Source organism: Podarcis cretensis (genome assembly GCF_951804945.1).
Source record: "Podarcis cretensis genome assembly, chromosome: 8".
Classification (NCBI taxonomy): Eukaryota; Metazoa; Chordata; class Lepidosauria; order Squamata; family Lacertidae; genus Podarcis; species Podarcis cretensis.
This window is the reverse complement of record NC_137177.1, coordinates 13252919-13269953: the sequence shown is the minus strand read 5'-3', so window position 1 is coordinate 13269953 and position 17035 is coordinate 13252919. Positions and strand designations below refer to the sequence as shown.

General features: G+C 40.7%; 1 protein-coding gene across 1 annotated transcript; it reads right to left on the bottom strand.

The window, feature by feature from the left end:
- Positions 1–7646: 7646 nt before the first annotated feature.
- LOC307221833 (phospholipase A2 inhibitor gamma subunit B-like) lies at positions 7647–16750 on the bottom strand. The gene is made up of 5 exons (XM_079986560.1): positions 16580–16750; positions 15906–16013; positions 11265–11411; positions 8436–8567; positions 7647–8067 (listed from the first exon to the last, which is right to left on the bottom strand). Exons 1-5 carry the CDS (start codon positions 16626–16628, stop codon positions 7904–7906), a joined length of 600 nt encoding a protein of 199 aa, XP_079842686.1. The 5' UTR covers positions 16629–16750; the 3' UTR covers positions 7647–7903.
- Positions 16751–17035: the final 285 nt, after the last annotated feature.

Sequence of the window (17035 nt, the reverse complement as noted above, 5' to 3'; positions counted from 1 at the left end):
GTTTTTGCTTAGTGGGTCACAAGATAAAGAGGCACATAGGACAGAGGCCACTGCACCCTGGTTAAGATTATAAATAAGCCCCATTGTATTCAAAAGTTTCCTTTCTTTTGGTTTTCATGGCGCTGTGGGTTAAAGCCTCAGCGCCTAGGGCTTGCCTATCGAAAGGTCGGCGGTTCGAATCCCTGCGGCGGGGTGCGCTCCCGCTGCTCGGTCCCAGCGCCTGCCAACCTAGCAGTTCGAAAGCACCTCCGGGTGCAAATAGATAAATAGGGACCGCTTACCAGCGGGAAGGTAAACGGCGTTTCTGTGTGCGGCTCTGGCTCGCCAGATGCAGCTTTGTCACGCTGGCCACGTGACCCGGAAGTGTCTCCGGACAGCGCTGGCCCCTGGCCTCTTAAGTGAGATGGGCGCACAACCCCAGAGTCTGTCAAGACTGGCCCGTACGGGCAGGGGTACCTTTACCTTTACCTATGAAACCACTTTTTTTTCAACAGGTATATGGTGTGATCACCACTTTGCTGCAATTACGATTTGGGCTGCTCTCAGATTCCATTTCAGCTTCTAGGGACCAGAACTTACATCAGCCTGCAGGATCAAGCCATCTCAAAATCTGCTCCTAACACGTGTCATCCCAAAATCAACTCCATTACAGGGGGCTGGACTAAATGATCATCAGGTTTCCTTCAAGGGCTACAATTCTATGATTTCATGATACTGATATAAAAGAGAATGTTCCTCTTCTCATCTGAGGAATGTTGGATGGTATGCCATGACTCCTCTCATACCTGTTTTGGATAGGCTTCATACTAACAGATAGAGTCTGGGCTTCCTAGTTGGGCTGAATATCAGGCGGTCCATGCAGTCACCCATTTGGAGAGCTCCCCATCCCATGTTGCCACATACCCCCCTACCATAACTTTTGATGACAACAAAACAAGGTTATGCTACGTAATATTACAGATACCACTGATCTCTACACATTTCCCTCCATTAGACAGAATAAGGAAGGAAACCCCACTTTCTGAAACACAGAAATTCACCCAAATTCGTCAAATGGAGGATTTTATTTGGTTCCAAAAGGTGATAAAATTGTGATCCAGTGATGAAGGGGAGAGGACCTGACTCATGGCAGGAATAGAGCAGGGACGCCCTAATCCTCAAGATGTACCGTCACATACTGAGGATACCCTGCTCAACTGCCAAACCAGGTGTTAACAGCCCTGACAAAGGGACCAGACTAGGTGCTATGAGAAGGAAATGAGACCCAGGAAGAACCAAAATGGTACCAAGCGAAGTCTTCCTGACAAAAGGATATGTAGATGTTTTCATTAACTTCTGAGAAGTGGGTACTTGAACATGAATGACGGGGCATGTCTGGATCTCAGAATTCTGCCTGACACCTCACCTTCTCTGTGACATACTTACAATGTTTGATGATTCTTCTGGAAATGTAATATGGGAAACTTTGAGAAACTTTTATAAACTGATGCAACTATTGTTCTGGGCTTCTTGTTCCTTCATCTTTGCGGTAGTTGGAAGTCTTGTTGCAACCATGAAGATCAGACCTACAGGCCACTGTTTTGGACCTATCGGACCTACAGGCCACTTGTTGCAACCATGAAGATCGGACCTACAGGCCACTGTTTTGCTTCTATCTCCTGGCTGAAGTCTCCTACTAGTGACCTCCTACCTGAACTTGTGGGAGTCAAGGTTAGGCGATAGTGTGGTGCCCCAAGGACTCCCTCTAACATTTGAGAGCACATTTTTCCCTTAAATTGCTTGACATTTTCAGTGGGAAGGTAGTGCCCCACTCGTGGGTTAGACTCCACAACTCTATTGTTGTTGTTGTTGTTCCCAGTATACGAAAGTGTTTATTACTATACACCATCGCCACAGCTAGAACCCTCTAAGGAAGAATGGTAGTGTATAATGTTCGAATATGCTGCACTGGCTGTTCTGACAAATACATAGCTTAGCAGGTCTTGAGTAAATCCAGCACAGTTGATTTACATAGAGTAACTAATATATAACAAATTGGATGATTAAAAAGATGTGGATTACACAGAGTAGTAGAAAAGCAAAGGAACCAGGAAAAACGTGGAAGGGAAGTCGTATGATATATGTATACATGCTATATTTGGTACGAAGTTGTAAATATCCTTTTTCTCTTTTTAAAAATGCCTTCTTATCCAATGACAGAGAAGCTTCCTCTGCAATCTTTCATGATAAACACTATGACAAACCATTTGAATAACCAGCCTGTGTTCCATTGGGAGGTAGAATGGAATAAGTAAACCAGATAACAAAAGGAGTATCAACAGTCCAGGTTCATATAAATGATAAAGGGGCTGCATTGTCTATAAAAGCTTCCTCTCGTTTCGTTTAGTGAAACTCAAGATAGAGTGGTAGGCAGGGGCTGCCCTTGCCCCCCAGGCCAGGGGTTCTCAACCCCAGGAGCAGATAAGAAAAGGTCTCCATAGTGTCTCAATCTGTTCTTGCTTTTGACTTCCCTCACTCAGCCACATGAGCTGTTGGCTCGAATGAGATAAAATTATGAAACCACACTTTTTCAGCAGGTGCATTACAGGAAGTCTCTTATTCAGAGCTGCACTGTATGGGCACCACTTCAAGGTAATTAAGAGTCTGGCTGTTGTTAGCAGATTTCCTGTAAATTTCAGCTGGAGAGAACTTGCATCAGGCCATCTACTCAAGAAAACTATTTCCACAGTGCCCAACATGATGCCTGTGCATAGCCAGCAAGCAGGATCTGAGAATGACACCACTCTTCCCACTGCTGGTTTACAGTAAGAGAGTTTCTGAGCCATAGTGCCCCAACAGCAAAGGTAGAACATAACCATCAGGTTTAGTAGCCACCTATAGACATATTCATGGAGGAAACGGGTAATCCAAAATTTAACATATCCTAGTTGTTGGCCACCATTACTTCTTTTGCTACCAAATTCACAAGATTAATTAAATGTGTGAGGCTATTTTTGCTTTAATCCATCCTGAATTTTCTATTGTTCCATTTCATTGCATGCGCACCAATTCTAGTGTTATAAGCGAATGAAGACAACTAGTCATGATGGCTATATTTCCCCCTGAATAGCAGCCATTAATCCTCTTAGTAATAGATGCTGGAGATCACAGGTGAGAGAGGCTACTCGGCTCCTGCCTTGTTTTCTGGGTTTCCCTCAGGCATCTGCTTCCGCTCCCTGAGAACAAAAAGCTGTACTAAATGAGCCTTTGACGTGATCCAGCAGGGATCCTCTTTTCTTTTTTCTTTTAATCATTTTATTGATCTGCACTGTATATTGTTCCAAGTTGTTATCTCAAATAATTGCAAAATCAGCCAGCACATAGCTCCTGCTTTCCTTGGAGAAAGGGAGGAATATATTTTTCCATGCTGCGTCATATTAGTGCCATCTTGCCTCCTCTTCAATCTTTATCAAGTCTTTCAAGTCTTAAATAACGCTCCACAGTTAAATGCCTAATTATAAATAGAAGTCCATCTGTACTTAAAAAAAAAAAAGTTCTTAATGAGGCTTGGCATTGAAAACCAATTGTAGATGTTAAGTAGAGGAAGCAAACCATACCAAACACCTCTGTTATCCAAACATCATCCTGAGAACCTTTTGAAATTTGAGCTTAAACCCCCAAGGACTGTACACTTCTGCAGGTTTTTTCTTAAGCTTCTTCTATCCAGTCCATGTTTGTTTACTGTCCAAATCTATTCATTTTTTCCCAAACAGATGTTCCTGGCTATGAGAATGGCATCGGAGAGTGCTGGCCGTACTGTGCTCTGCAACCCAGTGTCCTGCCACTTGCACCTTGATGCAAGTCGGCATTCTCGGACAATCTGCGGGTCTACAAGACAGTACTCCCCCAACATGGGGAGTCTGCCAGGGCTAATTACCCCCATATCAGCCCTGAATTACCAGCACGGCTGGGGGCTGGTCGTGTGGGAGTCAACCATTTCCCACCACCAGAAATAGGAAGCCCAGCAGGGGTCCTCTTATGTCTCTGACTCCTGAATCCTTCTGTGCATTTCCAGAGGCTTATCAAATAATCATAATTTGCCCAGGTTGTCTAATGCTGTGCAGCAAATTTCCAAAATAACTGTGGACCAAAGCTGTGGTACCAGAATGTTGAATTAGATGGGCCTTTGGGGTGATCCAGCAGGGATCTGCCTATGTTCCTGACTCCTGAATCCCTCAGTGGCTGTCCAGAGTTCTGCAAAACAGTAGTAATCTGCCCTGGCTGCCTAGTGCTGAGTAGCAAATCTCCAGAAAGGCAGCTACAAATGCCCCCAGTGGACTGTTTTTTAGAATTTTATTCAATTTTCCCCTCTTAATAAATAGGGTGGTAAGCTTTCATGGTGTACAGTATTGTTTTAACTTTTTGTGATGTCCTTATGATATTGTAAGCCACCTGGAGATTGCTTTGAAATATGAAACATGAAGTAGTATATAGGTATGTAGGGGCTGCACTTGACTCCCAGGCCAGGGGTTCTCAACCCCAGGAGCAGATTATAAAAGGTCTCCATGGTGTCTCAGCCTGTTTTATCTTTTGGCTTCCCGCACTCAGCCACATGAGCAGTTGGCTCAAATGAGATGAAATTATGAAACAAACTTCTTCAGCAGGTACATTATGGAAAGAATCTTCTTCAGCAGGTGCACTGAGTAGGCAGCACTTGGAGGCAGTTAAGAGTTTGGCTGTTGTAAGCAGATTTTCCAGAATCTTCAGCTGGCCAGAACTTACATCAGTCTCTTGAATCAGACCATCTGCTCAACTAAACTACTTTCACAGTGGCCAACCAGATGCCTGTGCATAGCCTGAAAGCAGATGCTAAGGGCCACACCATGGTCTCCACTACTGGTTCCCAGCAACAGACATTCAGAGCCATGCTGCCCCAACAACAGATGTAGAACATAGCCATCAGGTTTACTAGCCATCCATGGGCAAACTCATGGGAGGTAAGGGTAATCCTTTTTCATGTTCACACCCATGTCCATGTCCTACCACTCCCTCCTTTTGTATATACCTGCCTGCCCCCCAGAGATAAACCAGCCTGTGGTAACTTTCTGCCTAACACTGCAACTACAAAGGCTTCTTCCCACCTTTCTCCATCATATGAAGCCACCAACCCCTCCTATTCTGCAGCCTCTTTCATACTCCTGCTTTTGATTCACTATGTCCCCAGGCCTGCTACGCCTTCCATTTTCACAACCCCCCCTTACACACCTGTTTTCAGCTGCTCTTCCTTTTCCTCTATTGCTCAACTCTTCCTTGCAGACAGATCTCCCATTTCCACCCCTTCTCCTCTGTTCTATTCTGCAGTCTCCTTTGCACACGCATCATTATCACTCACTTTTTCCTTCCTCCCTGGCTTTTTTACTCTCCTTTTGTTACACAAAAAGCGGGATTGCTGCTACAGCTAATCCCCCCCCCCCCCGCCCCCGTACTAAGAGACACACAATCTCACTACGTTCTGCTAGGTTCGCTCGGTCAGAGCAGGGAAATAAAGTGGAATATAAAAAGCAAAGCAGGCTAAGTAAGCATTTGGTCATTTATTTGTTGGAACAAAGATTCAACCTCTCTAAGGACAAAGAACGGAAGACCCTGAACAATGAGTTTTTTTTAAAAAAAGTTTTGACGTTTCCAGCCCATAGGTAAGAAATCCCTCCCCACCAACAGCAGCAGAACATAGACATACGTCAGTTAAACTCCACAAAAAACAGGAGGAGTGACAAGACAGAATTATAGTTTGTCAGTTGCAGGCCTCACACATTCCGGCCAAGATTTATTGCAGAACCAATTGTATGCATAAAGACCAACTCCTTTTGTTAAAAAAAAAAAAAAAATGTTCAGACAACCCAGACCCTTAATTATTATTCAAAGCTTTACTTGCAGAATTGTCTTCAAAACAGAACAAAAACAATAGTGATACAACCCAAATAGTTGCATAGAATATATTGTGCTTGTTTAGCACAGGCTAAGCTTCTTACAAAATACAAAAAAAAAAAAAAATTATAGCAGACCAAAAATTAGAGACCTGTCTCTCTGCACGTGGACGCCATTGGCCTTCATTCCAGCCCAAAGCTGTTTGCTCCAAGAGCGCATCCTTTGTCTTTGGCTGCTTGAGAACAAAAACCTCACACAAAATGGAGACCCGTAGATTAACAAGGGCATAGAAGGTGATTCTTTCTGTGATTGAAGTTAGGCATCTGACAGAACTGAGAACATTAACAGCTAACCCTCAACCTGCTAAACAGCTAGAGAGCTTTCCTTGCTCTTCTTTAGCTTCTATGGAATTGTCCATGTTAAACTGTAAGTAATATACATCCATTCTCCATCTCAGTGTCAATTAAACAAGATTTACACTGGGCACTAATAATCTGAGGGATCTTGACAAGTTTCATTCACTCAACAAAATAGAAAAATATCACAAGAATGCTTATCAATTGCCCTCATTGACTCCCATTACCTTAGCAACCTTCCCTAACAGATCACAGCATATGTGACTTCATGCCTTAGTGATAATGTCAGTGGAGGTTTCCCAGAAGTCTACTATATTTTTGGAACCTTATTATATAGGAAAACCCTTTAAAAAACAAAACATTTAGAATACATTCCCATTGATAAAACATTGGTTCATTTCCTCTAAGCTAAAATGTCTCAAATTTTGTAATCTTTCCTTGTGTGGGCATTATTCCATCCCCTTCAGCATCATGATTCCCCTTTTCTGCAACTTTTCTAAATCTAAAATACCCTTTGTGAGTTGAGGTCAATGTACACAATAATGCAAATATGGTCACAGCATATATTTCTATACCGGTGTCAATGATATTGACATTTTTATATTCAATTCATTTCCTGATGAGCCTAGATGTGGAATTTGCCATTCTCAGAACTGCTGTGTGGAGAAATGTCGAAGAGTATGTATGTATGTATGCATGCATGCATGTATGTATGTATTTTAAAGTTTGTTTTTGTAATGCTTGTTTTTTTAAAGTTGTATTTTTTAACGTGTTTGTGTACACACACACAGTTGCATTTATTAATTTAGGGCTTTCTTTCCCCCTCATGCTTCCCTAATTGCAATACATAAATTAAAACATTTCTGCACTTAAAATACTGCAGTTTCCTCTATTGGCTATTGGGCTCATGCCTTGTTTTCTGGGGTTAGGCACTCTGGGAGCAGAATACTGAACTAGAGGGGCCTTTGATGCAATCCAGCAAAAATCTTATGTTCCTGACTCCTGAATCTCTCACTGGCTCTCCAGAATTCTGCCAAACAGTAGTAGTCTGCACTGGGTGCCTAGTGCAGCGTGGCAAATCTCAAAAAAGCAGCTGCAAATGCAAACAGTGGACTGCATTTTAGAGCTTTCTTCAATGTTTCCTCATGATAAGTTGGGTGGGTAGCTTTTCACTGTATTTGTTTGAACTTTTGTGATGCCCTTATGATATTGTAAGCAACTCAGATTTCTTTGAAATATAGAGTGGTATAAATATATCATAAATCAATAAAATAACTAATCATTACCCATTTGTTCTTTTTATAAACACTCCTCTTTGCCACCGCAGATAACAAATATTCTTAATTTGATGAATGCAGACACAAAACACAGTTTTTATTTGCCACACCAATTTATTTTGATTATGAACAAAGATAAATTTAACCCTATACCATATTTTCATGAGCCTGCAAGCCCCCCTTTCCTACCTTAGCTTCTCTATTCCCTGCATCCCATTCACCCTGCACTACAAGCCAAATAAAAGACTCAGGAGTCCTGTGAATGGCAGTCGCTCTTCCTCTCCCACCACCAGGCAAGCACCCTCCACCTCAGCTGCTGCGAGAAACAGTGTGATCCAAAAGGAAGAAGACATTGCTCTCTCCTAACTACTCTTCAAAGTTGAGCTGCTCTAGGGGAGGCAGAGTATCACTGCATCGTGCTCTGGTTATAGTGCCTGAAAGGACATCACTATGCATTGAATTCTTGGCCAATTTACAAAACGTTGGTGATGCACAGCCGTAGAAATGCTTGTCAGGAATTGCACTGTCATCTAGTAAAGAAAAAGAGACATTTTCACATGAGTGCCTGGGCAGTAACAGGTGAGTTTGTGTGCAGAAGAGAGAATCGGAGCATTTTATTGTTTATTAAGTGTATTGAGCAAGTATAGAAAGCACCTCAGAACCATACATGTGATCAATTTGACATGGATGTTTAAAATTTAGACATTCCCACCCCAGGAATATAGAGTCTCATCTATATACATGCAAAGCAAAGATCATTACCACAGTTATGGTTTCAGAAAAATAGAACTTTCCCCTACCAATACACATAGAGCACTTTCTGGCAGAAAGCCACAAACAGAACAAGGGAGCAGTCCACCACCCTGTCTCCACCTCATTGGTTGGCAGTGCTACTTACCATGAGCAACAACAATCTCAACGCACTGGGTCTCAGTATTACGACACTTGATGGTCTTTGAGCCCTCACAGGCTTTTGAGAGAGAAGGAAAACAGGTCGGACACTCCTGCCCATTTAACTGACGGTTTGGCCCTGTGAAAAACAACCCCAAAATCAACACACGGTTTCAGCCCATTTCCCCTCCCTCCCTCTCTTCCTTTTGTTACAGTGTAATAATTTCTTATTAAATTTTCAAAAAATTGATATAATCAATGCATAATCAATTTTTCAGACTCCCCACCCCATTTTCCATGGTCTTTTTACTTCTTTCCCTGTGTGGCACAATACCTTCTATTTCTTATACCAACACATCAATAGTTTATTCTTTAATTTCTTATGCTGCTCATATTTCAAATCCTGCTTCATCATACAATAATTTCCTTAAATAGTCTGAAATGGGCTTCCATTTTTCCACAAAGCAATCATCCTTAGATTCTCTTATTTTGCCTGTTAACTTTGCCAATTCTGCAGAATCCATCACCTTACTTATCCATTCTTTGGTGGTAACTTCTACTTCCTTCCATTTTTGTTCTTAGAGGATCCTAGCCACTGTTGTTACATACATAAAAAACTTAAAATACATTTTTTTTTTGAACTTCTTCCCCTATAATCTCTAAGAGAAAATTTTCTGCTTTTTTTGTTTTTGTTTTTTGTATATAATCACTTTAGACATCTTTTATATCTCATCATGTAACATTTGCCAAAAAACCTTCACCTTCTTAAAAGTCCACCACATATAAAAAGAAAGTTCCATGTACCATTTATACTTCCACAATTATTTACAACCTTTAGCCAATTTGTTAGGTGATAAATACCATCTATACATTATTTTCATACTATTTCCTTTTAGAGTAAAACAGGCAGGACATTTCATATCATTTCCCCATAAACTTTCCCATGCATCCATTTCTATATTATGTCCTAGATCTTTAGCCCCTTGTGTCATTGCAGGTTTAACCAGCTCATCTTTTGTTTCCCATTCTAATAACATTTTATACATTTTTTTAATCAATTTTTCTCTTTCTTCAAGCAGAACCTTTACAAAGTCAAAACTTTGATCCATAAAACCTTTTAATACATGTTTTCAAAAATACACATTAATTTGAAAATATTGGAAAAGTCAGAAGGATTATGAGCTTGGGTATCACCCATCTTGGATTTCTTCTAACTTTTTCAATTAAACTTGCATTTCCTAAAAAAACAATGATATGTTTTTCATTCATGTAAGACTTGATATCAGGTCCACACACTATACAAACTTATCCTTAAAAATTCTCAATGTGCCTTTACCTTCCCATATCACAGGTAAGCGTACCACCCATACCAATTCCCATGTCCTTCCAAATTTAACAAATTTGTATTCTGTAAAGATATCCATTTCTTTAACCAAATCAGCCAGGTGCTTCATAATATAATTTTAAATCTGGCAATGAGAATCCATCTCTTTCCTTAACATCCATTAGTATTTTAAATTTGATCCTTGGTCTTTCCCCCTGCCAGATGAATTTTCAAAAATTTATATTTCTATGATTCCTAGGCCTCAGTTCGCAGTCCTGTGAGATGGTTGCGACATTTCCACTTCATTCTGTTTCAGGAATTCATTATGCTGATGATGTAGATCTAGCTATTATCTCTAAAGATGAGACATAACACTTAAGGAACACTTAACTAACCAAAGACCCTGCATGGCTTCTTGTGCAACTATCCTGCATCTTCAGGCAGGGGAGGGAGAATAGGAAAGTGACCCATCCTCTTTTCTCAGCCTGCATTAGCTGCTGGTTTAGGCTTGGACTTCAAGCTATTCTTTGTCTTTTACTCCCTTTTATTTGCTTGAGTTAGTTTGGGAGACTTCCCTTCCTTCCCTAGCAATGCAAACTGTCAATAGAAGTTAAACCTGTTGTTTGAGGCCTTTGCATTTTTAATTGGCTTTTGCTTTCTTGTTATGAATTAATTATGAATTAATTATGAATTAATTATTTGTATTCCGCCTATCTGGCTGGGTTTCCCCAGCCACTCAGGGCAGCTTCCAACAAAGATTAAAAATACATTAAAATGTTACACATTAAGAACTTCCCTAAACGGTGCTGCCTTCAGATGTCTTCTAAATGTCAGGTAGTTGTCTATCTTTTGTCCTTTTCACTTTATTTCCTTCAATCTGTGGAACATTACTGAAAGTTTTCAGCTTCCTGTTCCCCAAGGTCATGGTTGAGGGGTCCTGCCACACCATATTAGAAGAGCCAGGATGTCACCCTGAAGCTTGTGTTCCAGAGGTGGAGTTACTACTAGGGAAACTATCTGAAAAAGTGTGTATGCACACAAAAGCTCCTAACAATAACAAACTTAGTCTCTAAGGCGCTACTGGAAGGAATTTTTTTTATTTTGTTTCTATTAGGGGAACACTGTTTCCATGAGCCCTAGCTTCCATCACAGTGTCCCGTTGCACCAGAAGTAGTTTAGTCATGCTGGCCACATGATCTGGAAAGCTGTCTGCAGAGAAACGTCAGCTCCCTCTGCCTGAAAAGCGAGATGAGTGCTGCACTCCATAGTTGATTTCGACTGGTCTCAACCATCCAGGGGTCCTTTACCTTTACCTTTTATCTTACTAAGAGACAGCATGGGGACCACCTTTAGTGTCCACTAACCAGCTGCAGGGAAGCTTCATCTTGGGCTTCATCTAAGATTTCCAGTGTCAGCTATATGATATCATTTGTCTAAGGGCAATCATGCAAAACCCCTAAAGCCTCAATGCTATTTATGCCCAACGGTATATACAAATATGCATATACTTACGTTTTAGAAATTGCTCAATGCACTTCATACCATAACAACACTCCCTGAAATTAAGTATGAAACTACCATCTTCTCTGGTGAAACTATAGTTCTGCGTGCTGCAATCTGTAGTACATCCCGCTTCAGAATCGGCCTTAACAGAGCCATCTGTGAGAGAACATTAGAAGGAATACCTAGATCAGCAAAAATTCAAATCATTATTCTCCTGAACGAAATTTTTGTGATGCTCCCTTATATACATACATTGAGCAAATGGGTGAATAAAGAAAAAAAGTATCTCACAAGAGCTGAATTTAGCAAGCTAAACCTGAAAGTAGTTCCTTCCAGAATCACCTCATAATTACAGTATAATTTCTTCTGCCAACCATGTGAATATTCCAGGATCGTTCCTTTAAAAGTTGCACTTAAATGAGACATGATTGACTGTATTTTCTGCACAAACGAAATGGCAAGTGCCTGGAATAGGTTGATCTGCCACCCAATGGATATCCAGCTAGTTGATCCATTGGCTGACTCAAGAATCTGTCTTATACTATGTAATATATATCTCAGAGAGTGGAGAATACAGACTTCCCTTTCCTCTATTTTTCTCCTTCTTTTGATCTCACTTCTGACCGGCTATCTTAAGGGAATAAATTCTCTAAATTTATGAATAAATAAATTCTCTTTCAAATATGATTTGAAAGAGAATTGCATAAAGATGCTCTACAGATGGTACTTAACACCTGTAAAACTGGCCAGAATGTATAAATCTAGATCAAACATCTGTTGGAGATGCAGAGAAATGGACGGCACCATGATCCACATGTGGTAGCACAGCAAAAAAAATCAGGGAATTTTGGGAAATTATTTACAATGAACTTATGTTTAAATATTCCTTCCTAAAGAAGCCCAAAGTCTTTCTGCTAGGTATAATGAGCAATGAAATTCCAAAAAGGGTAAGGAAAATCTTTATGTATGTAGTAGCAGCAGCTAGGATTCTAATTGCTAAAGTATGGAAAGGGGATTCTATCCCCTCAAAATTAGATTGGCAAAATAAAAAGCTAGAATATACAGAACTAGAAAGATTAACAGTGAGATTCCAAGAACCTACAGATCAAACATTCAATAGAGAGTGGAATATCTACAGAGAATATTTAAAAGAACATTGTATTTTATTTTATTTTAAGTAATATTTATTCAAAGTTTCAAAAATACATAAATACAGTAAAAAACAGAAAAACACAACAGAAAAAAGAAGAGAGAAAACTAAAAAAAGAAAAATAAAAGTAAAAAAGAGAGAAATACATATCCCATTTTACATCTTTTCATTTGCTTGTTTCTTAGACCTCCTCACACCTCCCTTTTTGTATTCTGACTTGATTCGTTGTTTCAGCAAATTCTTCCCATATTTCTCAATTTTTATTTAAATAATTTGTCTTAACAATCTATCTTATTAATTAATTCAACATATCCTTTCCGTCTCTTACCATGTTCTGTAATTCAATTTACCTTAATTTATTTAACCTTATCTTACCTTAAAAGCCTTAAAATTCAAAGTTTAAACCATATTTATACATAACTGCTTAAATCCTTTCTACTAAAGCCAATTAATTCCTTTCCAGCATTTCCCCTATTTCATTAATATTACACTAATTCCAAAAATAAAAAAAGAAATTTTTCCCTAGTTGTTATCCAACATCACTTCTTCCTGGTTTCGGGTTATGTCAGTCCTTTCTATATATTCCATCCAGTCCATCAATCTGGTGATCTTATATCCAAGGCCCTTAAGTCTCTTCTATGCCCCTTCTGCAGATTTTCTTGTTCTTGTTTGTAGTCACACTCTTCCTTGACTTTTGTTGGTTTCTTTCTTAATTTCTTCCCTTTCTCCTTGGGGAGTAGATCTCCGGGGGATTCCAACCGGTAATAAGCTCCATTTTCCTTCATCAAGCCAGCCCATTCCCCACAGTCCCACTCCCTGTCATCATCTTTGTAATCCAAAAAGTGGTTGTCCAAAAAGTAATTGTCAACATGTTTCATAGTCCCACCAGATTTAAGAGCTTCCTTAACTCCAAACACTTCCAGGTACACTCCAAGTTCAATCTTCCAATGCAACAACTTTTGCTCCTGCAGGACTTTGGATCTCTCCATTTGTGTTGCTTGGGGTGCTATCACAACCTCTTCCATCTTCCTCTGCCCTTGCACTTGCCCAATCAAACCAGTTTCCTGAATTGGTCGCTGTATAGTTTCTTTATCCTTATTTCTTGTTAATTCATATTCACTGGCTACGGCAGTCATCAAGTCCAACTTCTCATTCATCAAATTCATCCTCTCATGCAACTGCTCCAGCAAAGCATTTGTTTTGTCAACGGCAGAGACCAAAACTTCCTCCCAACGCATTTCTATTCAAGGTCAAAAGACTGGTCCCACGATCTCAATCTCGCAGCTGTAACGTCTCCAAGTAAACTGCAGCAACAAACTGACAAGCTCCCTCTAGGGGACACAATTTCTATTTGTATCCATCTTTTGTATCCAACAAAAGAAAAAGTACTCCACTTTCAATCAATGAACATCTCCAACAGTTTCTGTCCTCACACCCCGTTCCCAGGCTTGAGACGATGGAAACTTATATTCCTTTACTCTCTCTCCTGCAGGCTTAAACAGTCAAATACCCCCCCCCTTTTCTCCTGCTTTCCAAGGGGGTTTTATTGGTTGTAAATGCAGGAAAAATCAATCTTTAAAACAACTTTCCAGGCTCTTAGATTGTAAGGTTTTTGCTTTAGTCTATTTACAAAAACCGGAAGGCGGACTTCCTGTTTAGACCTTCCCGCTCCAGTGCCTAATTCAAGAATTTCTTGATCCAATTTTCCGTTTTTACTCACGGGTACTTATTTAGAGTCCGAATGTCAACAGGAAAAAGTCAGCGCTCTCCGGCGATGGCTGTGTGGCTTCCCTCCATGGAAGTAGCAATCGGTTTGCTGCACCGTGCTGCTCACCCCACTTCGCTCTGGAGCCCCAAAAAGGGGTTTCCCCGCGAGTAGGGGAGGCGCTCTTGGTGCTCTGCCGAACCCCACGTTCCCAAGCTCCTCCACCTGGGATTTCTAGCGGTTCCCCACCTTTGCCGCGGCGGGAAGACCCAATTTCCACGGAGCCCGTTCCTCCAATCGGAGGAACTCCGCCATTCGCCAATGGCGCTAACCCGGAAGTCCTTTAAAAGAACATTGTAATGATATAAATTCTTTGGCAGGCCTGGAATAATTTGTGCATGATTTAAGAAATCGTTACATTATTAAAATAACAGAGGAACTTAGGAGAGAGTTAAGTGCACAGAGTAATGAAACTTAGGAACCACAGTGGGGGGATTGGAAGTCATGTCAGAAATAGCGATGGATGAACTTAAACTTTTCTTTTTCAGTATGTATGTACGGTGTGTAGAGTGTTAATTACTCAATTGCCTTTTGATGATTGATGCATATTGTTTTGTTTTCTATTTGTTTTGTTATGTTTCTAAAATTAATAAAGCATTAAAAAATTTAAAAAGTATAAAATATTCTACCTAAGCAAGGTACCATGTTGAAATGAATATGGAACCATTTTCCTTTTTTAAAAACGGGAGAATGATAGAGAATATAATAATTCCATAGAATTGTATCATTTGGATTATACCTCCAGTCTCTGAACCATTTGAATTTACCCAGCAATGGGATGGCAAGCCCCTGTCCCCCAAAGCCTCATGCCATCTGGGAAGACTGCAATCTTTGTCCCTACAACCCAGCTCAGGGGCAACCCTTACCAGTAAATTCTTTGGGTTTGCTAGATGTTGCCATAGGTGAACCCTAACATTGGTAAACCCCAACTGTCTTTCAACCAGCAGGTGGACTGACTGATCACTGGTTACATACTCAATGCCTGCACCAAACCTGTTTTCAACTATAATCTATAAAGTTGTGGACTAATCTGAAACCAACACTTGTCTCCTTGTATTCATCATTGGCTGCACACCTGACCGCTGTATCACTTGTGTCTGAACCCACAAAGAGTAGGCTCTGATTATGTTGGGTGCTAATGAGTGGAGAGTGACCTGCCAGTGAGGTATTGTTACTTAGGATTTGGCCATTGGGAAAACCAGTTGGTGATGGAGCTGTAAGGCAAAAGCCAGAGAAAGCTGAGGCCTGAATATTCATTCAGAATGTATTAACTTTAATCAGTTGGCAAAGCTCAGAAGAAGGTTGCCAGTGGTTCTCCAAGGCTAAGAGGCTGACCTTTGTAAAGGTGGGGGGGGGGAGGTGGCACACTTTATTAGATATTGACATGGAAAAGAATCACCTCAGTGCCTGCTTCCCAACACTGGAACTCACTCCCAGGAGAAGCTAGATTGCCTCCCGTCTTGTCCTTCTCCTGGCAGGTGAAGACCTTGTCCCAACAGGCTTTTGGGGAATTACTGTTTTTATTGAAAAGGATGCTACCACTTTTTATTGTAATCATTGGTACATTTTACACACACACACATAATTCTACTAATATTTAATTAATTGTTGAAAAAAATGAATTCTACAACATTGGGTGAGATCAGCATTCTGCGGCTTCCCCCTAGATATCGCAGGGTCCAAATGTTGGACCCGCACACTTAGGTATAATCTTACACAAAGGCTTTATACTCACTCATATTACTGAAAGTAGTACGAGCAAAGCAACTGCCACCTTCGGTAGTTTCACAAGTTCCTGGGTTTTTTTGATTTGTTTTCCTTAATTTACATTGCATAGCTATCACTGCAAAGAGAAGAGAAGAATAAATATTCAGTGCCAAATACATCAGTTCCTCAGTTGTGGAAAAATGAAATCTACATTCCCACCTGGATACAATCTTCCAAGCCAGACATGCACAATCTTATTGGTCTCCAGAGCTACATGAGCGGGTTGGAGGCTGCATGCACACTGACACACATCTTCCCCCTATCTCACACACAGGAACATCTCCAGACACAAAGATGGAGAGACACACAGTCTTCATCCATTTTACTATTATGAATGCATACACTAAAGCAGGGACGTCCTCCTCTACAACACACAGTGAGGTGCACAATCGGATTTTAGCAGTCCCATTGAATACTTTCACATGCAGCACTCATGTTGTATGTGAAGAAAGCCAACCTCATGAAACAGAAGTACACTCCATAAGGCTGTCTTCCAAAATTTGGAGTCCAGATTCCCACTATTCTAATAGTTTTAGCTTCATTTATCCTTCCTAGAGCCAATATCAGTTTGTCTTCTCTAGCCCACTTCATATCCCCTCCTTCATTTGAAAAAGCAATTCAAGATTGCAGCTTCCTACTCACCTTCAGAAAGGATGGCCAAGAAGAGACAAGTACTCAGGAAGATCTTCATAGTGCTGGAGAGATCAAAAGCTGAGGAGAACTCAGTTCAAAGAAGCAGGCAACTGATGGAGGAAGAGGCTGCCTTAGGGGATTTATAGGCTAAGAAGAGGAGCCCTGGGCAGAACTGATCCAGTGAGGGGGTGGGAAATGATGACAGTAGAGATTGCATGCTTTCCCAAACATCTTGTAATTTAATATTGGAACACAAAGCATGGAGTAGAAATTGCATTAAGTCATTTTTGGGAACTGTATGAAATTCTGACAGCTGCCATCCATCCACCAACCACCAACCATACATTTGGTTCCCAGGATCGGGGATCCCAACCCTAGGTACATATTATAAAAGGGCCCCATATTTTCTCAAGCTGTTGTTTCTTTTGGCTTCCCTCACTCAGGCACATGAGCAATTGTATCCAA

Bases quoted from the DNA above. Each gene is read 5' to 3' on its own strand.
- LOC307221833 (XM_079986560.1), bottom strand. From the start codon at position 16,628: ATGAAGATCTTCCTGAGTACTTGTCTCTTCTTGGCCATCCTTTCTGAA. The intron at 11,412-15,905 runs GTGAGTATAAAG...GTTCTCTCACAG, and splicing joins TACTACTTTCAGTAATATGA to ATGGCTCTGTTAAGGCCGAT. The intron at 8,568-11,264 runs GTAAGTATATGC...TGTTTTTCACAG, and splicing joins CATTGAGCAATTTCTAAAAC to GGCCAAACCGTCAGTTAAAT.